Source organism: Myotis daubentonii, chromosome 5 (assembly GCF_963259705.1).
Source record: "Myotis daubentonii chromosome 5, mMyoDau2.1, whole genome shotgun sequence".
NCBI classification, from domain to species: Eukaryota; Metazoa; Chordata; class Mammalia; order Chiroptera; family Vespertilionidae; genus Myotis; species Myotis daubentonii.
The window spans coordinates 20374367-20398862 of NC_081844.1; the positions used below are offsets into that span (position 1 = coordinate 20374367).

At 54.3% G+C, this 24496-nt stretch overlaps 1 protein-coding gene across 1 annotated transcript in view; it reads left to right on the forward strand.

Moving 5' to 3' along the window:
* Nucleotides 1-18655: 18655 nt before the first annotated feature.
* CPAMD8 (C3 and PZP like alpha-2-macroglobulin domain containing 8) overlaps nucleotides 18656-24496 on the forward strand; it is a 62544-nt gene continuing 56703 nt past the window's right edge. Inside the window, exons 1-3 of the mRNA XM_059696337.1 lie at nucleotides 18656-18787; nucleotides 22461-22612; nucleotides 24250-24272. Of these exons, the coding sequence (XP_059552320.1) occupies nucleotides 18699-18787; nucleotides 22461-22612; nucleotides 24250-24272 (264 nt within the window). The 5' untranslated portion in view covers nucleotides 18656-18698. The remainder of the gene's footprint in view (nucleotides 18788-22460; nucleotides 22613-24249; nucleotides 24273-24496) is intronic.

Sequence of the window (24496 nt, forward strand, 5' to 3'; positions counted from 1 at the left end):
GTTTGGTTTCTATGTAAGGGGGAAGCAGGAGACACTGAGTATTTCACTCTCAAGGTGATTCCTTCCTCCAGTCACGGGGCTGTTCTGTTTAATGTCCGAAGCAAGTGAGGAGTTGGTCCTCAACTGGAAATTCTCCATCCAGTCCAATGTCCCAGCAGCGGTCGCTGGAGCACCTGCGGGCTTTGCCGTTGCTCCACTCTACACCCCACACGGGACGGTGCCACAGAGAATTTCCTCCCCAGCTCATCGGCTCCCATCTGCACCACGTGGGCTCCGGCAGGCCTGCTGGTTCCCGTGGACATGGCTGCTGCAGGGTGACACCGGGAGGGTTAGTGCTCTGGGGGTTCCATGGACATGGCTGCTGCGGGACGACATGGGAGGGGTAGTGCTCTGGGGGTGCCCGTGGACATGGCTGCTGCGGGGCGACATGGGAGGGGTGGTGCTCTGGGGGTTCCATGGACATGGCTGCTGTGGGGCGACACCGGGAGGGTTAGTGCTCTGGGGGTTCCATGGACATGGCTGCTGCGGTGCAACACGGGAGGGGTGGTGCTCCGGGTGAGATGCAGCATCCATCCCCACCCTGCATTCTGGGAAGAGAGATGTGTCTTGATCGAACACATGTTCAGCAGGCACACTTTCACTTTCATTTCACTTTCACCTCCCCCCCCCCCCCGCCCTTACTGTCCTGACCTGCTTGCTATCAGCAGGTTGGGAGCTATAATTGCAGGTTGGGAAGCAGTCCCCAGTCAGAGGTAGTAACCATTCCTACAACCATGTAGGTCAAGGGGACACAGGCTCTCCCACAGGTGGGTTAAACCTTCCAGTTTCCATCCACACACCGACCCTTTCATTCCCATGTTTCCAAGTCCATGACGTCCTCATTAGGGATGCCCCATGGAGCTCCTGTATCTGAGTCCCAGAAACGTCATCCCCTGGCCCGTTCCCCCCATTTGTGTGCAAAAGCTTTGGGTCCATAGACAGGGACAGACACCCCAGGAACCCCGGTCTTCCGTTAGTCTTAATGAGCCGGATTAATACCACATTCTAGTTATAATCTCTGCCTTCTAACTTTTAGAATTTCCCTAAACCGAGGTAAAAACTTCAGCTTGTTTGGGGTCCTTCAGTGTTCAGGGACTTGCAGGGGTTGCCTGCCCCACTCGCGCCCATAGTGCTGGATGCAGACCTTTGCTCCACCCTGCCCCGTGGGCACTGGCCTGCTGCCTGCTTCCCTTCGGCAGGGGCTCCGGAGTGAGCGATGGCGATGGTGGGTCAGATACACGCGGCCGTGCTGGGAACTAAAAGCTATTTAAGGAACAATTTATATGAATCATGTGGAAAGATTGCCAAGATTTTTAAAAATGAACGTAGGTCAAAATATGTGGGGCACAGAGCAATTTGTGTTAAAAGTAAAAACCTAGAAAGATCATGTCTCTGGGGGAGGGGTGGGGCTGGGGACCCTGAGGTGTGCGGGACGCTTGTTACTGTTGCATTTCGCCTTCCTTTAACGTTTCGGTTAAATGTTTTCTCATCCGCGTGTATGACATCTTCATTAAGAAATCCATAGGACGGAACTCGAGCGAGCAGGCTTTCTAAACGACCGTGCTCATGTTTACGTCACGGGGTCCCCGCCTTGGGCTGTTGATTTTTGGAGTCAGAGCGCTCTGTGCAGGGGCGTCCTGTGCATTGAGGGGTGTGGAGCTGCATCCCTGGTCTTCGCCCACCAGATGCCAGCAGCACTCCCCCATCCCAAAACGTGTCCCGACATTGCCCAGTGGCCCGGGTGTTAGAATTGACCCCCGTGGGAGAACCTCTGATGCTTCAGGCCCAGTCCTCCCCCTGCCTCGGCCAACACCATCTTTCTCAGCTTCATCCATTGACCTCAACCCAACTTCTGAAGAAAAGACTGGAATGCAGCTCCGTGTGGCTGCTTCTCAACTATGCCTGGGCTGAAAATTAGCACAAAATTCTGAAAAAGATATACATCAGGGTTGGCAAACCATAGACCTCAAGCCAAATCCAGCCTGTTTCCTCTGTGTGTGTAAATCAAGTTTTATTGGCACATAGCTGCACTCATTCATGTGCATGTGCCTCTGACTGCTTTCATGCTGCAAATGGCGGAGTTGCGTCTTTGGAGATCATCTGTTTTGCAAAGCCTAAAATCCTTACCGTCCGGCCCAGAAGAGGTTTGCTAGCCCTTGATCTGAACAAGAAAGTAGGGAATCTAACTTGTGAAAGGACATATTTAATATTTTCCTACAGGACTCAAAGCTGTCACCATCTTGAATAAGCGGGTGTGGGCTGAGAAGCAGTTCTGCTTTTTGTGAATTGCTCTCAAGCGAAAGAAACTCACCTACTCTTGCTGGGGAGGTGGGCACGTGAGGCACTGGGCGAAGTGCTCCCCTGGAAGGCAGCCTTCAGAGACTTCTAGAACGAGCACACTGGCTGGAACTGAGCACCAGGACGCCAGCAGCAATGGCTGGCGGGCCAGGCGAGGGAGCGTCCCCTTCCTGGTCTACATTTTCCTCTTTTTTTTTTTTGAGAATGTTTATAAGAGTTCATTTGAGCCCAACTGTCCACATGTGCCAGGGTGCAAGATCTCGAATACTTCCTACTTTCCTTTTTTTTTTGTACTGAACGAATGTCACATCCAGAATCCGAAAAACTACGGTTTTCCGTCAGTTTGGTGACAGCTTCTAGAAGGAGGGCTTGGGGGAGGCCATCACAGGAGACGGGAGATGAGAAAACGCAACCAGGACGGCACTCAGATCCTCCCTGAGTCGGTAGGGAAACTTGAAGCCAAGAACTGATGTCCAAAGGCAGTGCCATCACAGTGACACAGCTCTGGGGCCCGGGAGGAAGGAAGGGACCTGCTCTGTGTGGGGAAGTTGTAACATCCCACTTCCCCACTGTCCTCCCTCACGCCCCATGCACCCCAAATCTGCCATCACCAAAACTCGTTACCAGCAACCCGGGTTCTCCCCGTAAGGAGAGGGGCTGTAACACACACCTGAAACGGTTTACCACCGCATCATCATTCCGGGACCAGCTGTCTCACCGCCCCCTCTGTGGTTACACACCTTTGCAGTTCACTCCGAGGCACACCCCCCAAAGAGTTGAAAACAGGCTGTCTTAGTCTGTCCGGGCGGCCATAACGGAGTACCAGGCTGGGGGGCCTGCAAGTGGTAGCAGCGTATCTTCCGTGGCCTGGAGGCTGGAAGTCCAAGATCGAGGCATGGGCAGGTTTGGTGTCTGGTAAGAGCCCTCTCCCTGGTCGAGATGGTCGTTTTCTCCCGGTGTTCTCACACGGCGGGAGAGGTGCGGAAGTGCTCTGTGGCCCCTTATTTCAGGGCGCTAATCCCAGTCATGGCGACTCCACCATCGTAACCCAATCACCCAACGGCCCCACCTCCCAATGCCATCACTTTGGGGTGTTAGGGTTTTAACATGAGTTTTGTGGGGGCACAGCCATCCAGTCTATCGCACAGGGACTCCAAGACATTTGTGAGTGATTGTAGCAGCACTATTTACAGTAGCCAAAAGGTGGAAACTGTCCAAATGTCCACCCACAGATGATGGACACACAAAACGTGCTGTCCCCTCCCCCTGGAGTGCTATTCGGCCGTGAAAGGGAACGAAGCACCGAGACGGGCTACACTGTGCAGGAATCCTGGAAACGTCATGCTGAGGGAGAGACCCTGACGGACAAGTACTGATTGTACTGCTGCTGCTCAGGAGGTCCCTAGAGGAGGCAAGTTCAGGGAGACAGGAAGTAGAATAGAGGTTGCCAGGGGCTGGCAGAGGGACAGTGGGAAGTTACTGCTCAGTGAACACAGTTTCTGTTTGGGGTGGAGAAAAAACTTGGAACTAGATTGTGGTGATGGTTGCAAAAGATTGTCAGTGTATTAAATGCCACTGAACCATGCAGTTAAAGGGTAAAATGTCAAATGTCACGTTTATTTCCCCACTATGAATAAATATAAAGAGGAGTGAGCGGGTGGTGGGGGACCCAGAGCGGGCCCAGCAGGTGGGCTGTTCGCACGGGGACCGGTTGGAAGGGCCGAGACGCAGGGGGAGGGGGAAGGTGGAGCCACCAGCCCATCCTCTCACGGTTGCACCACCACCACACCCGGAGCTCCTGCCACTGCTCTGGAAAACTCCGACAGGACTTGCAAGTCACCAGAGCCTTTGTTGTCTGCTCACTGGAACCTCTTGCAGAAGCAGGAAAGGGTGTGCCTCCCCCTTACCTGCCTGTGCCTCCTAGGATCCCGCTGGATGGGGAAGGGATCAGAGCCGCCAGGTCCCTGCACTGGGAGGAGGCCCGAGGGGAAGGGACAGGACACGCGGGCAGAGGGGAGGAGCCTGGCCCTTGGCCCCTCGGCTGCACCGCGCTGCCAGGTGCCCGTCCCTCCTGCTCTCCTACAAGAAACAGCGTGCTCGCTGTCCGAGGAAACTTCACAGGTTTCGCCAGTGGACACCGGGGGCTGAAATCGGGGGTTCAGTTACAGTCCACACCCATGCCCCTCTCCCCACCCTGTTTGCAGGAAGCCAGAAGTCGGCCTTCCGTCCCGCTTGGAGGCTTCAGCGTGGAGCATTTTTCCCGTGAGAAACTGCCCCCAAAGCAAAAGATTCCACCCCCTGTCACATGGGGGCTGTCAATGAAAATGCCCATGTGTTCCATCGTTCCAAGCACCCTCGCCCCCACTTCCTGCCTGCACGCACGCACACACAGCGTTCCATGTCTCATTCTCAAGTACAGACTAACCCCTCGGATCTCTGGGTATCTTAAAAGTCCCATGAAAACCAAATAGGGAATGAGAATGAAACTATACTTAGAGACGTGGGTGTATGTTTGCATTTATAAAATAAGAGCGGGAGGGATACTCTGAAAACATGTGACGTCTTGGAAAATAGAAAAATCCAATAGTAGGGTTGAAAGATAAAATGGTGAAAAAATCTCCCAAAAAAGAACAGAAATGCCTGGTGAACAAAAATAGATCCAGAGACAAAGAAACACTGAACAGACCGTCTGCCCAACCTCAGAGAGAGGCTGGGGGGGGGGGGGGGGGCAGCTCGGGGAGAGAGTAAGAGATCAACCAAAGGACTTGTATGCATGCATATTAGCAGAACCAATGGACAGGACACTGGGGCAGTGGGTGCTTGTCCTGGGGGGCGGGAGTGGGAGGGGTCAATCAGGAAAAAGGAGGCATATGTAGTACTTTAAACAACAATAATAAAGAACAGAAATGGAAAATAGAAGAGAGATATTTTTTTTAAAAATTAAGATTCTATCCAGGAGGTTCCATATCCGACCAGTGGGAATTGAGGACAGAGGAAACGGAAGAGGAAAGTGTAAAAGAAATACCAGATTGCAGAGGGCCCCTGAGGGCACAGCCCAGGAAATAAAGAAAAGGAGGTATATTAGCCACTTATTACTATAACAAATTACCCCACAATAGCAGATCAAAACAATGTCCATTTATTACAGACCCTCCGAGTCAGGGATCTGGGTACGGCTCAGCGGGGGGCCTCGTCTTCCTGGTCTCAGGAGGCTGCAGTCAGGTGCCTGCCAGGGTCCCACCCAAAGCTCCACAGGGGCCTCACCTGCGTCCAGCTCCCCTCCCCTCTTGGTGGGATTCCGTTTCTCACCGAGGCTGTTCCCCTGAGGGCCACTGCCCCGGCTGGCTGCTGCCAATGCTGTCCCTTGCTGGAGGTCACCTTCCGTCCCACCCCATATCTCCAACACTGAAGCGTATGTACTCAAAGTCAGCAGGAGACGGAGTCGGAGGGCAAGGCGGAGGGGTGACACCCCCTCAAGGGGGCCATGTTCCATCACTTAGAAGAGAAGCACTGAGGAGAGGGGGTAACACAGGGCCATGAGGACCAGGAAGTGGAACACTGGGTGCTGTGTTAGAAGCTGCCTGTCCCCTGGACAAGTCAGCACACATTTCAGAACAGCAAGGATTAAAGATTTTCACACTTGCAGAGAAAAACAGCAGGCACCCACGTTAGTGGTGTCCGAAAACTCAACGGCAACACCGGGAGCTGGAAGGCTGGAGCCAGGCTGTGTGTGAATGATTCTCAGGTTTTTCAAAATCGTGAAAAGGCTGTGAGGGCTCCACAGACAGGTGGTGGAGCTGACAAAAAAAGAAAAAGAAAAGGACCATTGTCACAACTCAAACTTACGGTTACTTTCAGAAAGGAAGTTTCCGTCGGGGAGCAGCCGATTCCTTAACTTGGTCGGTGAGCACATCATAGTGGCTCTGTTATGGCCTTTTACCCTTTGCCTGTGTGACAGTCCGGGCGTGCGAGGTGGCCCTCGGGTCAGCCGAGAGGTGAATAAAGGGCCCCACGTGGATGGCGCCCCTGCCTGTGGCCGAGGGCGGGGAGGGAAGCATCGCTGAGGGACCACTGCTGGCCACGCCTTCCAGGAGGAGATGAGGAAGGCGGCTTGCAGAAACCAGGGCACTTCACAGAGGAGTCTTACTCAGCCCTCTGTTTGGCTTTTAAAAATATGTATATTTTTATTGATTTCAGAGAGGAAGGGAGAGGGAGAGAGAGATAGAAACATCAATGACGAGAGCAAATCGTTGATTGGCTGCCTCCTGAACGCCCCCCACCAGGGATTGAGCCACAACCCGGGCATGTGCCCTGACCTGGTTCATAGGTCAATGCTCAACCATTGACTCACCGGGTGCGGGCTGTCTGGCTTTAATGGATCCATCTTCCATCTTCTGGTCCTGGTGCTGGAGATTCTTCCGAAGGCCTGTAGGGGGCAGCAATTCCCCCCGGCTCACCAGCTTCCCTGTGACCAGCTCTCTGGTCAATTCTGTCCATCACCATCAATTCAGGTGAAATTGTTCATGCCTTTGCATACTTAAAAAAATAAAGTATCATCACTCACAGATTAATGCTTTAGTATTTATTATATCTTGGCGCACGTCTTTTGACAAGTAGTCACAGGAGAGTTACAAATCATCCAGAATGGTTACCAGTGAGAGACTGGCATGATTTGCATTTTGGAGCATATAATTCTAATAGAATTTCAGACAAAGTGGAGTGGAATTGTACATTTATAACCTGACTCCCTTTCATCTGCAGTATTGTGGGCATCTTTTTTACCCCCCAATTTTATTATTTTATTGATTTTTAGAGAGAGGAAGGGGGGGGGAGAGAGAGAATGAATCATCTATGTGAGACAGACACACTGATTGGTTGCCTCCCACACTCGCCCTGACTGAGGATCAAGCTGGCAGCCGTGGTATATGCCCTGACTGGGAATCAAACCTGCCACCTTTTGGTGTATGGGTCCACGCTCCAACCAACTGAGTCACACTGGCCAGGCTATGGGCACCTTTTTGAGTCAAGTATCCTAGAGTGTCAGAGCTTCTAATGGCATCACACACTGTTTCATAGTTTGGTGCTGCACCAGCATCATCCGGGGCAGGTGTGAGTCCCAGCTCTCCTGGACCTGCTCAGCTCTGCACTCTGGACTGTCGCCTGGCCTCGTCCAGACTGCCCATTCATGTCACGGGGAACATCTGAGCGTTGGTTGTCTGTGGTGGAGGCTTCGATCCTGAGGTTGTTGGTCTTCCAGGAGAATTCCGCATCCTGAGAAGGTTGGGTCTGTTTGGGGCACAGTCTGGACAAAATATAAAGAGAATGAGATTTGCCCAGAGAACTGATAAGGCTCAGCCTGGTCTTCAGAGAGAACATGCCTGGAATGCATTAAATGCATTCACACTGTTGTGTAACCATCACCACTGGTGTCCCCCGCTCCCCTCGACCCCCGCCACCTGCCCCCGCAAGTTACATCACATGGAACTTGGACCCCGGAACTGTGACTGTGACCTTATTTGGAAAAAGGGTCTTTGCAGATGTAATAAGTGAAGGATCTTGAGATGAGCTCATTCTGAGTTATCCAGGTGGCCCTAAATCCAATGACAAGGGTCCTTATAAGAGAAAGGCAGTGGGAGATTTCAGACAGAGAAGAGGAGGAGGCCATGTGAAGATAGAGGCAGAGATGGGGGTGATGTGGCCCTAAGTCAAGAAATGCTGGGAGCCCCCAGCAGCCGGAAGAGGCAAGAAGGACCCTCCCCTAGAGCCTCCAGAGGGAGCGTGACCCTGCTGACACCTTGACTTCAGACCCCCAGCCTGCAGAACTGAGGGAGAGTAAGTTTCTGTTGGTTAAAGCTGTGTGTGGCAGTGGCCCTAGGGTCCAATCAAAGGCAAGGAGGGGTTTCCATGGGAACAAGAGGATGCTATGGCTTTGGTTTCAGGGACCATCCCTTCCTCCCAGGTTGACCCCTCACTGCATGGTTGGGGGTTTCCTCTGGCCTAAGATTGTCTAGTGAGTTTGGACAAAAAGTGCATCTCAAACTCCTCCCCGGCGGCCCCACTTCCAGGCAGGAGCTGTGGCCTCCAGGGGCCGGTACCCAGGATGATTTGGGGAAGAGAGGACCCTACATGGGAGAACGCCTTGTCATGGCCGGTTAGGGCTGGACCGGGCCACCATCAGAACAAGATGGAAGGAACGACCTGGATCTGGATCTGGACCAGGTCACTTCCCGTACAGTCAGGTTCAGACACCTCTGAGCACCTGCCACGGCCAGGGCACCAGGATAGGTACGCGCCGGCAAACCACAGGCTCCACCAGACCCCGAGGAATGACGGTGAAGCGGGGAGAGGGCGGGGGCCTGTGGAGCAAGAGCCTGTGTTCCCGGGACCGTGGGATAAACGGCGCCACCTCCCCGGGCTGCACACGCCCCCCTACAGACGGGGACCGTGGCAGCCACTCCCAAGGAACCTGCTTCTATACCCAGTGCCCAGTGTGCTGTTTTCTTTTCCATGAAAGAATGCAGTCTGAGAGGCTCTGCAGAGTGTTTATCGTCTTGGCCATTTCTAAGTGTACTAGAGGTGGCATTAAATGCACTCACACTGCTGGGTAACCATCCCCGCCACCTACACCCACATGTCTCATCTTCCTCAACATAAACTCCCTGCTCTTTAACACGAACTCCCTCCTCCCAGCCCATGGGAACCTCTATTCTACTTTCTGTCGCGATGGAGCTGCCTATTCTGGGGACCTCACCGAAGTGAAACCGTGCAGCAATTGCTCTCCTTTCTCTGTCTGGCCTGCTGAAACGTCGCTTTTGAATGACGGGATCAGTGACAGAGGAGGGTGTTGCTAGGCCACCTGGCAGCCCCCACTGACCAGGAGGCCCGGGATCCCTCTCTTCCTCCCGGTGGCCGCTTCCCGGGGCGGCCCAGGCGGGGCCTCCTCTCCGCAGAGGAGCTCTTCCCCGGCTCCAGCCCCAGCCCACATGCCTGCCTCTGGCTAATTGGAACTGATTGGGCGCAGGCAGTTCCGGAAGTCCCTGTGGGTGATCGCAGAGACGCCGATGTCTGAGGATTAGTTCAGTGAACCTCTGACCCTGGCCAGTTTAGAGCAGCGGTTCTCAACCTGTGGGTCTGGCGCCTTTGGCGGTCGAACGACCCTTTCACAGGGGTCACCTAAGACCATCCTGCAGATCAGATATTTACATGACGATTCATCACAGTAGCAACATGACAGTGATGAAGTAGCAACGAAAATAATTTTATGGTTGGGGGTCACCACACCATGAGGAACTGTATTAAAGGGCCAGAAGGTTGAGAACCACTGGTTTAGAGCATTTGCCCGCACCGTGAGCACAGCCACTGTGGATCTGGAACAGGCCGGGCGCCCTCGCTGGGGGCCCAGACTGGATTTGCTCTGTGTGTGCAAATGCCTGAGTCCAGCCCATCCATCCCCACCACAGGGACCCAGGCAGCCTTCACCTTCCCGCTCCCTTTGTGGCTCTCTGCCGCCTCCCCGTGCTGAGCTGCAAGGTTCTGGTGGGAACCCCCTGGGGAAGAGTCACTTACTTAGTTTTCCTCTCACTTTTAACATTTGGGCCAAATAAGACTCCTGGAGAAGGCTGCCCTCTCCCTGGGGGGAGTCTCCCTGGACAGTAGTTCTCTCCATCCCCGCGGTTTTGCTTTCCAAGGCTTCACTTTTCCCTGGTCAAGCCTGGTCTGAAAATAATAAATGGAAAATTCAACGAAATAAACATTAAGTTTTCAATTGCATACCCTTCTGAGCAGCGTGATGAAATCCCGCGACACCATCCTGCTCTGTCCCCCTGGGATGTGAATCCCCTTGTCCGGCGTCTCCAGGCTGCATATACGCCCTGACCATTGGCCACTTAGTCGCTGCCGCAGGGATCAGATCGACCTTTCAATGGTGTGTTTATGGGGAAAGGAGCTTTGCAGACACGATGACATGAAGGGTCTTGAGATGAGGGGAGATTGCCCTGTGTTTGCAGGCGGGTCCTCAGTGTAATGCCAAGTGTCCTTTCGAGAGGGAAGCAGAGGGCAGTCTTTCACAGACGTCGTAGATGGGACGACGGAAGCAAGAGGTTGGAGTGATGCCGGAAGGAAGGGGTCACGGGCCCAGGAACTCAGGCAGCCTCAGACACGGAGGCAAGGACACGGACTCTCCCCTGAAGCCGCCAGAAGGAACCAACCCTGCCGACACCTCGACTTTAGCCCAGTAACACCGATGTCCGATTTCTGGCTCCCAGAACTGTAAGAGAGTACATTTGTGTTGTTTTGAGCCACCAGGTAGGTGGTCATTCATTACAGCAGCCAGAGGAGACTAATACTGACTGTGTTTGCAACAGTTTCTTTCACATAACAATCTACGGCTGCTCTGCTTTTCTTGTCAGTGGCCTGCTCTCTCACGGCGCAGAGGTCACCGTCTTCACTCGGCCGTTCCCCTGATGGACGTTTCGGGCATCTCCACGGCTCCACGCGGCCCAGCCCAACTCCTGAAAGTGTTTCATCACAGCAGGGGGGTCAAGCATTCATTAACTGCATTTGGTCTCTCGTCCTCTTTTTGATTGATTAAAACTGACTCGTGTGTGTTTCTGATGCAGAGGGCCTTCTCCACCCCCCACTCCACCCCCCTGCTCCCTCCACGGCCTTGGCCCAGGACCCTTTCCTAAACAGCTCATTCAGCCGGTTTCAGAAGGCGCAGGGGTCGCAGGTCGCGTCCATCAGCTCTCTGCAGAGCCCCCGAGGACTGCGCCCGCCCCGCTGCCGAGCAAAGCCACGGCAGGAGTGTTGCCAACATCATGACCACACGGGTTTCCATTTTACTGTCTCTCCAGTCGCTTCCACAGGGAGTTCGCTTAACTTACAAACCAAACACATATTTTCCTGTCAGCACCACGCATCTCCCCCCGAAGAGCTAGAAGCCTGTGGCCTCTGGGTCCAGGGCTGACCTGGCCGCGGGCCAGCGATTCATGCAGGCACACAGCAGCAGCCGCAGAGCCTCCCAGAGCTGCCGCCAGGGGCACGGGGACACGAGGCTGCTGGGAACACGGCCACGGACTGGCGTCAGGGTGGGGGCAGATATGTGGGGTTCCAAGGGGGGCCGGGGCAGTGGCTGAGCAAAAGCGCTTTGCGGTGATTCTGCAATTACGAAGCAGCATCTTTCTTAAAGATTTCTGAAGGCATTTTATGCAAAATGACTTGTGTCCCTCGAATAGAGAGACAGGGACCTTTATGTGCTGTGCTTTCTAAATGCCTGAGATCCAGTGGCTGGAGGAAGACACACTGGGGGGAAGTTACTTGAGGGGTTTCATTCTGAGCATTTCCCTGCGATTCTTCTCCCCCGCCCCTCCCTTGCAATGCCTTTCATCTCCCGCCTCCCCGCATCTCATCTGACAGTGAGACATCCATGTGAGCCACGAACGAGTCCCCGGGGACTGAAGTCCCTATTTCCAACAAAGGCCACACTCACAGGTTCCGGGCAGGGATTAAGACTTGGACTTACATCTGGGGAGGGGGACACACCTCAGCTCACGACAGAAGCCAACTTCTTCCCCCACAGTTTTAATAGCACTTGTATTTTTACTGATAAAACTTTTATAGCAGTAAATTAATCTTCACATTATAAAATAGGTCATTTGTGGCTTAGTCATGGTAAAGAAGAGGTTTTTTTCTCTTAGAGACTTGACTCTTGATAGAAGGATCGTTGATCTAAATTGGGACCTCAGTTATACTATCTGGCTTAATAAACAGTCAGTGGGTGACTTACAGTGCAACATGAAATGCAAAGATTAGTTTGTGCACCGATACCAACAGAGGATTTTAAAACATTTTGAAGATTAGTACATCAGACTGAATAACAGTGCCTTATTTATCTATTTTCTTTGGGGGTGGGGGGTGAGAACATTTAAGTTGGGGCCCAAATCTTTGCCTGGTTACCAGTCCCAAGGCTGCCATTTTGGGCAATGCTCCCCCAATCCCAGATGCAGGGGGGCTGCCAGCCATCCCCCGACTAGGAAGGCAGCGGCCATGCAAAGACTGCTGGGAACAGCCTTCCGGGCTGACAGTGCAAAGCCAGGGGCAGAAGGGAGGCTCCTTGCTGGGGGTTGTGGGCAAGGGAGGAGAGGGGACGGCGAGATCACAGCTCTGTCACTGGGTATCAGTGAGTGTCCAGAGGACTGGGGACAACAGCTGTCCTTCTCAAGGTGGTTATGAGAAGAAACAAAACACACAATTCCTACCCAGCGCATGGTGTCCACTCGGTAAAGGTCAACTATTATTATTATTATTGACTAGAGGTGCCTCGGCCTGGCCTGCGCCCTCTCACAATCCAGGACCCCTTGCGGGATGTTGGAGAGCCACTTTCAGCCCGATCCCCACAGGCCAGGCCGAGGAACCCCACCGGTGCATGAATTCGTGCACCGGGCCTCTAGTATGCATGTAAGATCTTTGGTTAATCTCTTCCTGCCCTCCTCCTTCCCACTTCCCTCTGAGATTCATCAGCCTGTTCCATGTTTCCATGCATGTGCATTGAGCGTCTGCCCCCTGATTGAACTCCCAGTTGAACTCCCTGTCAAACTCCCCGTTGAGGGGGAAATTTGCATATTAGCCTTTTATTATATAGGATGCCGTTGTTGTTGTTATTGGTCTTTTTCACATCAGGGGCTTTAAGGCCCTTCCTTGTCCTCAGCAGAAACACGGCTGGTTTTCTCCACCGAGTGTGATAAGCTGGGAAGAGTGCCTCTGGAATGAACCTTGAAAACATCATGCTGAGTGAATGAAGCGAGTCCCCAAAGCCCGCATGAGGCATGATTCCATCTATATGAGATGGACAGAACAGACAGACCCACGGGGACAGAAAGCGGATTAGTGGTTGCCAGGCGCTGGGCGAGGGGGAATGGAGAGCGACTGCTCATGTGGACGGGATCTCCTTTGGGGGTGATAGAAATGTTCTAGAATTCCGTTGGGGTGATGGTTGCAAAACTCCGTAAGTACACTGTTGAATTGTACATTTTAAGTGGGTGAACTTTACGGGAAGCAAATTTTATTTTACAAAAGAAAGAAGAGAGAGAGAGAGAGAGAGGGAATGAGTGGTGCCATGGGAGAGGAAGAAGGTGGCAAGGCCTGAGGTCTGCTCCCCGGAGAAAGTGCCCAGGTTCCGGTGGGCTGTAGCCTAGGGAGCCAGGAGGAAGTCTTGGACGGTTTGCACAAAGGAGCAACGAAACATCTCCTCCTACAAAGTGGTGCGCGGAACTGGTCCCTCCTGCCTGCGGCTGCCTGGCCCCAGTGCCACACCGGGGAAGCCCCCATCTGCACTAAGGGAAAGGTGTCCTATGTGCACTATCAGCTACTCCCTGGGTGCAAGGCCAGCTTTGCATCAGGTTCTAGTCCCCACTGGTGCCCTGTGATGTAAGTCCTACCGCCCGAAGTTCCAGAACTCACCTGTTAGAGCTGATTTTCCTAAATGCTGTGAGCAGCTGAGGGCTAGGCAGCCTGGTCCATCTCTGAGCACCTGGTTCACTTGGTGGGTGGTGTCCATAGACACGGGATGAGAGAAAGAAAGAAAGGGAGGTAGTCACCTCACCTGTGGGCTTCTACTCCTGTTCACCTTATCTGGGGTTTGCCTACACCTGTCCACCCTATCTGGAGTTCTGTAAACACCTGTCCACTTCATCTGGGGCTGCCTATACCTGTCTACCTCACCTGGGGGCTGTCCACCTCCCTTGGGTTGGAATGCAGTTGACCATGCACCATCCCAGGCTCTGCCTCCTGCAGACCCATTCCCTGCAGGGCCAGTGAATCCACCGTGGGGAGCAGAGGGTGGGAGCCCCACTCGGGCCCCCACTGTATGTTTGGAGCTGCCAGCGGCCTGGTGCCTCTTCAGTCCCTCCTGGCCTAGGGTGCGTCCAAAACATTCCTGACACGGAGCTGGCATCTTCCCCAGGACAGAATTGGCTGGGGGAGCCGAGGCGGGCTGGGCCAGTCACTGTGGTGCTTTATTTCCAGCCTGTTTGCCCAGAAGACATAGCGGCCAAGGTCCCCCATTTAGGGCTGAATCGTCTGGGCCTCCGTTTTCTCATTAAACATTAGCACTGGCCCAAGTGCCATCAGAGGCTGGTCCCTGCTCTCATCTCATGGGAGCCTCCAGTGAATAAATGGGGGGGGGGCCCTCGTGGCAGCCTAAGAAACTGATGAAGGTGCCTGGAGGTGTCTGACTCCAAGCTATGCCAGGGGCTCTGGTTACTGGTAAGAAGGGCTGCAGATGGCACCTCCACCCTATTGCTAGGACAGACACACATGCACTCACCCCACAGGCGCACGGCTCCCAGGTGAGGCTGGCAGGTGCAGACAGCCCCCAGGTGTGGTGGTTGAGTGCACGACCTTCCAGGTGAGGTGGGCGGGTACAGACCACACATTACAGGGACTCATTTGGAGGCACAGCCACCCAGCTGAGGGAGCCCCTGGCGGGGGCGGGGGGAGCTTCACAAGGACAGAGCCCCTGGATGGGACCTGAAAGATGAGAAGGAGCCAGATGGGAGCACAGGGCAGATTAGTGAGTGGCCTCCCCAATATTACTGGGTCATTACTTACTCTACATTTTTTGGTCATTTATCTGAGATGCAAATATAACTCTATTTTTATTTGCTAACTTTGGCAACCCTACACCTAATTCGTGCCTTTTCTCTGCTGAAAAGTTGCTATTTAGCCCAATGTTTATGTATTTATTTTTTATTGTCTTAAGTTTTATATATGTCTCCTTTATCCCCAATTGCCTGCCCCCACTCAACCATTCCCAACCCGGGCAAGCCCCCACCGCCCCAGTGTCTGTGTCCATTGGTTATGCCAATATGCATGCATACAAGTCCTTTGTTTGCTCTCTAACCATCCCCCCTTTCCCGCCTCCCCTGCCATTTGTCTCTGGATCTATTCTTGTTCATCAAATTATGTTGATCATTATATCCCACATATGAGTGAGATCACGTGATATTTATCTTTCTCCGACTGGCTTATTTCGCTTAGCATAATGCTCTCCAGTTCCATCCATGCTGTTGCAAATGGTAAAAGTTCCTTCTTTTTTATAGCGGTGTAATATTCCATTATGTAGATATACCATCGTTTTTTTAATCCATTCATCTGCTGATGGGCACTTAAGTTGTTTCCAAATCTTAGCTATGGTGAATTGTGTTGCTATGAACATAGGGGTGCATATATCCTTTCTGATGGGTGTTTCTGGTTTCTTGGGCTATAGTTCTAGAAGTGGGATCACTAGGTCAAATGGGAGTTCCATTTTTAACTTTTTGAGGAAACTCCATACTGTCTTCCATAGTGGCTGCACCAGTCTGCATTCCCCCAGCAGTGAAGTAGGGTTCCTTTTTCTCCACATCCTTGCCAGCACTTGTTTGTTGATGATAACCATTTTGACTGGTGTGAGATGGTACCTCATTGTTGTTTTGATTTGCATCTCTCGGATGATTAGTGACTTTTGAACATGTTTTCATATGTCTCTCGGCCTTCTCCAGTGCTGATTTATAGTCTGTCTTTTGGGCATAAACCCCAAAGTGGAACAACTAGATCATATAGTGATTCTATGTTCCACTTTTTGAGGCCCTGCCAGACTGTTTCTACAGTGGCTGCACCATTTTACATCTCCATGAGCGGTGTGCACACGAGTCCCAATTTCTCCACATCCTTGCCAACACTTGTTATTGTCTATTTTTTTTAAAAATAATACCATTGTGTAGGTGTGAAGTGGTATCTCATGATGGTTTTAATTTGATTTTCCCTACTGATTAGTGATGTTTCATGTGCTTATTCACCATGCTTAGATCTTCTTTGGAGAAATGTCTGTTCAGAGCCTTTGCCTGTTGTTGAATTGGGTTATATGCTTCTTCTTGTTGTTGGATTGTGGGCACTCTTTACATATTCTGGATAGTAATCCCTCACCAGATATATGCTTTGCAAATATTTTGTCCCATCCTGTGGGCTGTCTACAGTCCTATTGTTTAAGCCATCAAACTTATGGTAATGTGCTACAGAAATTCATCCTGTGCTCTTCCTCCCATGCTTCTACTGGACCAAGAACATGTATGGTGTGTACACACACACACAGACACACATGTGCGCACACACACACACACACACACACACACACACCAAGACATTACAGCCATTGTCGAGGAGGGCGAATGCATGTTCCTCTCCACGTGCATCAGGGAGAGTGCTGGGCAGATCCGCCTGATTTTTCTCCATCTGTAAAGGCATCCCCAAGGTGCTTCCCTGCTCCTCGGAGATTCTCAGCAGCTTCTGCATCCTTTTCCCGAGCAACTTTCCCTGCGAGCTGTTGCTCTTTTCTGGACACCTGGAAGTCCTTGAGAAGACATTGCTCTGCTGTGCTCTTTGCTGAGATCAGGTAAGGCCGGAAGAGGAGCCTCCCTCACGGCCCTGGGAGTGAGCGCTCACGGGCTGTGTGCAGAGATCTCTGCTCCTCCACCGAGCCAGCAGTTCTAGTCCTCACTCGCTGGGGCCTCGGGGACACAGGGTGAGGACAGCCACCCCTACCCTCAGCACCTGGCCATGCTCCCCAGACCACAGGAGGTGAAAGCCCTTGGGTCTTGTTGCAATTCCCTCCCTGCATTCTTCTCCATGGGTCTGTCTGCCCCTTCCCATCTCTCTTCACCTCACTTTCCCTGCCTTGTGGGCTCACATGTGGCACCTCCTTCGTCTTGTCCCGTGGATGGTCATACAGGCTGCTTCTGGTTACTCACGGCCCCTAACGACGCAGCTGCTTGGCTGCGTCACCTTGGTCACAGCCTTTTCCTGTTAGTGGAGTCAGAGGTCACATGAAGTTTTAACTTCATTAATGTCACTGGCTGCTGCCCCAGTGACAGGGTAGCTGTGCCCTCCCAGGCAGTGAGCTTCACACCTCACAGCTGCTCCCGCACCCAGGCATGTCTGTTTCCCCTCTGGTTAGGGGGTCCCTGGGGGGCGGGAGGGGGGGCGGCTGACGTGAGCTATGAGGGTTTTACTAGAAGACCCTGCTTGGTGGCCGTGGGAACTGTGCTTGTAGGCTGGCACCTCCTTCTGGTCTCTCAGCACCGCCACTGCCCCACTATTCCCTCATCTAGGCCGGTTCCTGCACTGCCCCCTCCATCATCTGCTATGGCAGATGCTGTGTGCCCCACTGCCTGCCCAGGGCTTGGTCCAAAGCCTATGGGGGAGGCTGGGAGAGGAGGCTGGGGGAGGAGGCTGCCCCGAGAGCCCACTGCCTGGGAGCAGAGAGGGTTCTGGGAAGGAGCAGGAGCTGAGCAGGCGCTGGAGGCGGGTGGAGGGGCGGAGTTCCAACAAAGGCAGGCAGTGGGGTCAGCACAGGGTGCAGGAGGAACTAGGGTGAATGAGGCTGGGCCATCAGGCAGCCTCAGGGCAGCCCCAAGTTTGGACTTGGTCCCCTTAAACACTAAAGAGGCCTCAGGCCAGCTGGGGTGGGCGATACTGGAGGGAGTGGGGAGAGGACTTGAACATGACATCGAAAGGCATTGTCCCCACCAGAGGGACCTACAACAGGGGGACCATTTTTGAGCTGGTGACACTGGGAGGGGCAGGAGGGGCCACGCTGCCCTCAAAGAGGAAGGGGTGCTGGCCCACCCCTGCTGGGTGCAGAGGGGAAAGAAGACCGAGAGAGGGAGGGGCTGGTCCAGGGGATTTGCAGACGCTGCGGTGCTGCGAGGGCAGAAGTGAGGAAGGCAATCAGGGCCGGGTCTGGAAGGTTGGCCCTCCAGCCAGCCTTAGCTTCTCCAAAGGGCTCTACTCCTCAGCCTCCAGGTGGGGGGTGGGGAAAGGGGGAGTTGGGGAGGACACAGCGGGCCCAGCATAGCGGGGGGTGAAGAGGGCACAGAGACGAAGCACCCCTGTGCAGGGGCGGGGACGGGTCCACCGTGCCATGGGTGGGCGGCTGGGGGGCAGACCGGCAGGGTGGATGGGGGTACAGTCCAGGGAGGGGGCGGGTTTGGAGAGGATATTGGGCCAGGTTGGGGAGGGGGGTAGGGGACAGTTCGGGTCGACGAGGGGAAGGGGATGGGCGGGTCTGGGGGTGCATCCGGGCAAGGGGCGGGTCCGGGAGGCTGTGGGGAGAGTCGGTGGATGGGATGAGTTCAGGGGCGGGGCGAGGGCGGGGCGCGCGGGGCGGGCCGGGCCGAGGCGGGTCCGGGTAGGGGGCTGGTCCCCGCTGCCCAAGCCTGGCCGGGCGCGGAGCAGGGCGCATGGCGCCGGGCGCACGGCGCGGGGGCTGCGAACAAAGGGTCCCCGTCCCGGCCCCCTCCCTGGGTGCGGCGTCTCCGCGGAGCCCGAAAATGTGGGGCGCCCTACTTGGGCCGCTGCTCAGGCTCCTGCTGCTTCTGTCGCCGAGGGACAGCGTGCACGCCGCCCGCCCCCAGGCCCCGTGAGTAGCCCCGGGCGACCGAGGAGGCCGGCCGCCTCCGGGGGTGGGAGTCCCAGAGACTGGCTCAGAGAGGTGCAGCGACCCGTCCAAGGCCACACAGCCTCCGCGCTGGTGGGACCTAGCTTCTTGTCCCCCAGTACGTACGGGTCGGACTGGGAAAGGGGGCACTCTGAGACTTCGGCAGGGGCCCCTGGAGGTACAGGGACTCCCCAGGGCTCGGGCTGCAGACGCTGCCCCCTTGGGTGGCCGTGGCTGTCGTCGGGGTGGCGATTTCAAGTTGCCCCTGGCATGAAGGTAAGAGGTTCACGTTTTGGCTGAGAAATGGGAGAAAGTTCGTTTTCCTAGGCAGGGCGTGGTGGTGGGGGAGGAAGTGTTTGTTTGGCTTCCACATTTTTCTTGGAGTTCACTTACAGAGCTTCTGGGGGATTGACACGGGAGGAGGTGACTTCACTGGCTGCTAAGGAGACTTTCCCAGGAGCTGGCTCCCTAGGGAATCTTTCCAGACCTGCCAAGTCCGGGTGAGCCCTGCAAGGCTGTGGGTTCAGGGGGGCTGCCTTCTGCTGCCCCAGCTCAGCCGCTTGGTCCGGCTCGGCCTTTCCCTCCTTCAGGAGTTCCCAGAATCAGGTCTCCAGGGGAGGGGGTGGGGTGTGCGGACTGCTCCTCTGAGATCACAGTTTGAAAAGTCAGACAGCACGCTGGCTTCGAGCAATGGGGTTCCCTCCGCTGGACCTTGTGAAGTTGGAACCCAGCAGACTTTTGTGCTGATGGACACCTTTTAGAATATCAGCTCTCAGCCAGAGGGCGATCGGTGTCCCCTCGGGGCCATTCAGCATTGTCCAGAGGCATTTGGGCCTTGTCACTTCCAGGGGCAGGCAGTGCTGCTGGAACCTACTGGGTAGGGGCTAGGGATGCTGCCCCCCATACAGATCAGCCCCCCCCCCCCCAACACACACAGCATGACACAGCCCTAAAGGAGAGATCCTGCCTTAGAAGGACCAGAGGCCCTTCGCTGAAGGGTTTTAAACAGAGTTTGACTGAATTAGCCCTGGGATCTCACCACTGTTGGGTGAAACGGAACCCCCACGCCGGGAGACACAGCGACTGACTTGCGGTTCCAGATCAGCTGGCCTCGAGGCCACAGCCCACCATCCTGAAGGACCTCGTTTTAGGAAAAGCCTTGGATAGTGGCCCACGTTGTTGGCTTTTTTTCAGGAGAAATCTCTAGCCGCAGAAAGCAGCATGGATTTGCAAGACCAACACCGTCTACCCAAGCATGTCAAACTCGCGGCCAGCGGGCCACATGCCTCATTGAAATAAAGGGCACTTTCCCAAACACCGCCTTTCCCAGGTCTAAAGAGTGAGAAGCCAGTGTCGGCTCAGATGCCAGGGTCGACGGTGGTCGGCTGGCGAGCACACTGCCAGGCGTAGCTCCTGGCCCTCAGGGAAAACGCATCTGGTCCCAGCAGGTCCTCTGGGCCTTTGGGTGGAGATGCTGACGGGGACCTGGATGAGGGCTCTACAGGCGACCGAGGAAAACAAACATGGGGATTGTGTATTTCCCAGGTGCTCTTCCACACTCAGCACACGCCAGGTGGGAGGCCTCAGGGATCAGCTGGGAGCTGGACGGAAAGACTCCGTCCTAAACGAGGCCACATTCCAGTGCGGCAGCGAGACAGGACCCATAGGAGTTCAGCGCCACTGCACACCCGAGTCAGTGCTGGAGTGAGAGGGTAGCAGCTCGCCCCTCGGGTGACTGTGTGCTCTGATGCAGTGCAGGACTCGGGATCATTGCATGCGCTGTGCACTGAGGCCAGCACTGCACAGGGGAACTCAGGGTCTTTGCACCCTCTTGTCAGTGCAGGAGCCACACATGACACATCACATACGAAGCAAGGGTCTTCCTGCTCGAGATGGTTCATGTCCATTCCCGCATCACTGCATACTCTGTTGGGTGCTGGAGTCGGACAGAATACGTAAGATCCGTGGTCAGTACACATTCGGGTCAGTGCCGGATCTGGACATCCATGAGACCCAGGGTCATTGCATGCTCCAGAAGGTATAGTTGCATACCCAGGGTCAATGCTCTGTGCGTGGCTAGGGGCAAACACTGCACTCAGGAATCCAGTTGGCAGGCACTTGTCGGTGCTGGAGTCGGGCAGAACAGGGGACCCTGTGGTCACTACTCCAGTCATTGCTGGGTCTGGCCAGTGCACCATCGAAGCTAGGGTCTCTGGCCACTCTCATTAGTGCTGGAGTCATATAGTAGAGGGCAAGTCCCTGAGATCCTTGCAGGCTGTGGTCAGTCCTGTAGTTGGACAGTCCATGTAGGAATCCAGGGTGCATGAACTCTGGTCATTGTCTGAGCCAGACAGAGCACAGCGGACTCCTAGGGTCAGTGCTGCGGGAACCCGTGTGTCTTTCGATATGCCAAACTTCTCCTGAAGTTGTAATGAAGTCGAGTTTATCAGTGATTTCTTTGATGCATTGGGATTGTGCTTTTAGGTGCCTTATTCATGAAATCTTTGCCTAACACAAGTTTGCAGAGCCTTCTCCTATGTTTTCTTCTAGTGCTTTTATAGTTTTACATTTAGTGTCTGACCCATATTGAATCCGTCTTAGTGTTCGATGTGCAGTAAGGGTCTAAATTCATCTTTTTGCGTGTGTGTGTGTCGGGTTGTCTCAGAGAGGATTTTGAGAAATGCCTAGCCCAGAGTTTTCCCTTTTGCCTCTTTCTTTCTAGTGTCCATAGTTCTGCTCAGTTGGAATTGTACTGCCTTTGCTGCTGGTGCTCTGGGCACCTGTTGCCTTGTGAACAGGTCCCGTGGTTATGGACGAGCTTTTGTGATGTTCGGTGGAAAGCTGCAGAACACGAGGAGGCAGGAACGCGGGTGGGGAGGTCTGGGACTCAGCCATAAAGGCACCCAGGGCCCTCTCCTCTCTGGCTGTGTGACCTGGTGCACATTCTTTCTCCTTCTGCAAGATCAGCTCTCCCGTCTGCAAAATCAAGCTGAGGATTTTTAAAAAGAGAGGGATGTTTTGATTCCATTGTTCGCGAAGCTTTTTCTGTGTTGGGTCATTCAGTTTGGTTTTAGGGGTTCCTTCTTAAAATTAACTCTGTGGGAAGCTCCTAACTTCTTCCCACTGGGTTCCGGAGTCTGCCTGTCTGGGTTCAAATCCTGGTGTCTCACTGATGCGGGCACATGACTTGGCTGCTCCAGGACTTAATTTCTGACACTGTAAATGGGAGATGCGCACACTTCTCACAGAGTGGCTGTGAGGATGAAGCAGAGTCCTGCCCCTTAGCCTGCAGGAAGAGCACCTCAGACTGCGCGTGGCACGTGCAAATGTCCGATGGCAGAGAAAAGGCCAGGGGCCAGAATGCAGAGATCGAAGGGGGGTGTGGCACTGGGTAGATTCAGAGAGGCCAGATGCTTCCCCAATGAGAGCTTCAGAAATGAGTTACCCAGTGAGGGCCTCAGAGGCGAACAAGCCAGTCCATGGTTTTCAGGAGCCCACAATTTGAGGGGAATACAGATGCATGACGTGACCGTGCTTTCAGGGTCAGGAATAGGTGGAGTCAGCCTGGGGGGCACCCTGACCCTGCCAGGGTGGCAGTGAGGCCAGGGGTGGTCAGACAGCCCTTGGCCTTCACCAGGGTTCTCCTCTCCTGCAGGGGCTATTTGATCACGGCGCCCTCCGTCTTCCGCTCGGGGGTGGAGGAAGTCATCAGCGTGACCGTCTTTAACTCCCCAAGGGAAGTCATGGTCCAGGCTCAGTTGGTGGCCCAGGGCGAGGCAGTGGCATGGAGCCAGGGAGCCATGCTGGGTAGGTCTCCGAGCTCTCTGATGGGGGCTTCCCCTCCCTTCGCCCCGTGGAGCCGTTTGCTGGCCTTCAGGGCTTGGGCAGGGTGGGCCTTGCTCTGCTTCCTCCCATCCCACCTCCCTAGAGCCCTGGCAGGGAGGGCGGGCGGGTTGAGTTCTCCCCATTTCTCAGATGAAGAGAGTGAGGCCCTGGGGGGGGGGGGCAGCCACCTCTCCAGAATGGGGAATCCGAGTCCAGGTTCTTTGGGTGCAGATATGGATGGAGCCAGGCACCCTTTCCTGTCAGCTTTGGCTAGAGGTGGGATGGGGCCCAAGTCAGACCTTTTCTTGAGCTTTGCCCCCCTCCCCCACTCCACCCCAGTGGTGCTGGACCCAGACCTGGGCTCCCAGCTGGGCGGAGCTTAGGCCCTCAGCCAGGCTCTCCCACAGTTTCCTTGGTAAATTGCAGAGAACAAAACGCCAGCGACAGCGCTGCCTCCTGGCCCTGCCTCAGGGGCTCCCAGTCTGGTAGGGCAGGTGACTCATTGCTCGCATGGAGCATGGGCAGGATGCAGCCACAGGAGACAGGATGTGCTGGGGCTCTAGTGGGGCAGCCCCTGTCCTCTGCGGGGACACGGGGAGGCCGACCAGGAGTGGAAACCAGGAGAAGGGATTGGGTGGGCAGGAGGAGTGCAGGCAGCCCCTGTTCCTCTCCAGGGGTCATCCCCGAAACCCAACTCAGGCTGGTTTCAGCGGCAGAGTTTTAGGGCCTCTCATAACTAGAAAAGTCCACGGACATTACTGGCCATCTCCTGGCCACACTTCTGGATGGGCCCCTGTCTCCTCAAAGCTCAGAGGACGTGGTGGTGGGGTTCCCAGGATTCCCTCTGAGTGGTGCATCTTGGGTCATATCCTCAACTCAGACCCAGTCCCTGTGGCCAGGGGCAAGGCCTCTGCTGGTTGGCCTATCTTGGGTCATCATGTGCTCAACCCTGAGCCAATCCCTGTGATAAGGGCAAAGGCCTATGTAGATTTGCACAGAGCTCCACCAAATGACATGGACTGAGAGCTGGTCAGGTGGTTCTTACAAGGAAATCAGGGTTTGGCTAGCAAGGAAAGGGGGTGGGGTGGAGAGGGGAGGGGGGATTCATTCTGGGAGGCAGGAACAACAGATGTCTAAATAAGCCCCGAAGGCCAGTAAATCCTGAGAGGTGTCAGAATAGCAAATGACTCCATTTGGGTAGAGGAGAGAGGCGATGGGAGACCGGTCAGATTCACTCAAGCAAGGTCCACTGGGAACCTCAGTCTCTTCTTCTTTCTCCTGTTCCTCTTCCCTGGAGTTTCTCTTTGCTCCCCTCACAGCTTACCTTGGGCAGAGGCCAGGGGTGAAGTGAATGAAGTATGCAGGCCGGCCAACTTTCCCCTGAATAGCTCAGCTTTGTCCATTCCCTCCGGCCTTCAACTCTCGCCAGTTTGGCAAGCCCAGCCCAGCCCAGCCCAGCCCAGCCCAAGCCAGACCAGTGTGACCCAGCGTATATGCTTGTTCACAGAAAATCCCTCTGGCTTGAGAAACCCCTGTTTGTAAGGCTGCAGGCCAGGGAGGTTGGGCAGGAAAACACAGCTTCTGATTTAACCGCTTTCATTTTATTTTCATTTTTTTAGATAAAGGAACAATCAAACTCAAGGTAAGCTATGAACTTTTGAAATCATAAACCCTACCTTGGAAATAAATTGAATTGGATGGAACCAAGAAACGTTGCATGTGTTCTGAGAAAAACAATGATTGATGAGGAAAAAATTTAGAAAAGGAGAAGTCACCCATAATCCCCTTCCCTATACTTTTCACTTTTTCACATTTCCTGCAAATCCTTGTCTCCTTGAGCACATTTTTTCATAGTTGCAATTAAAG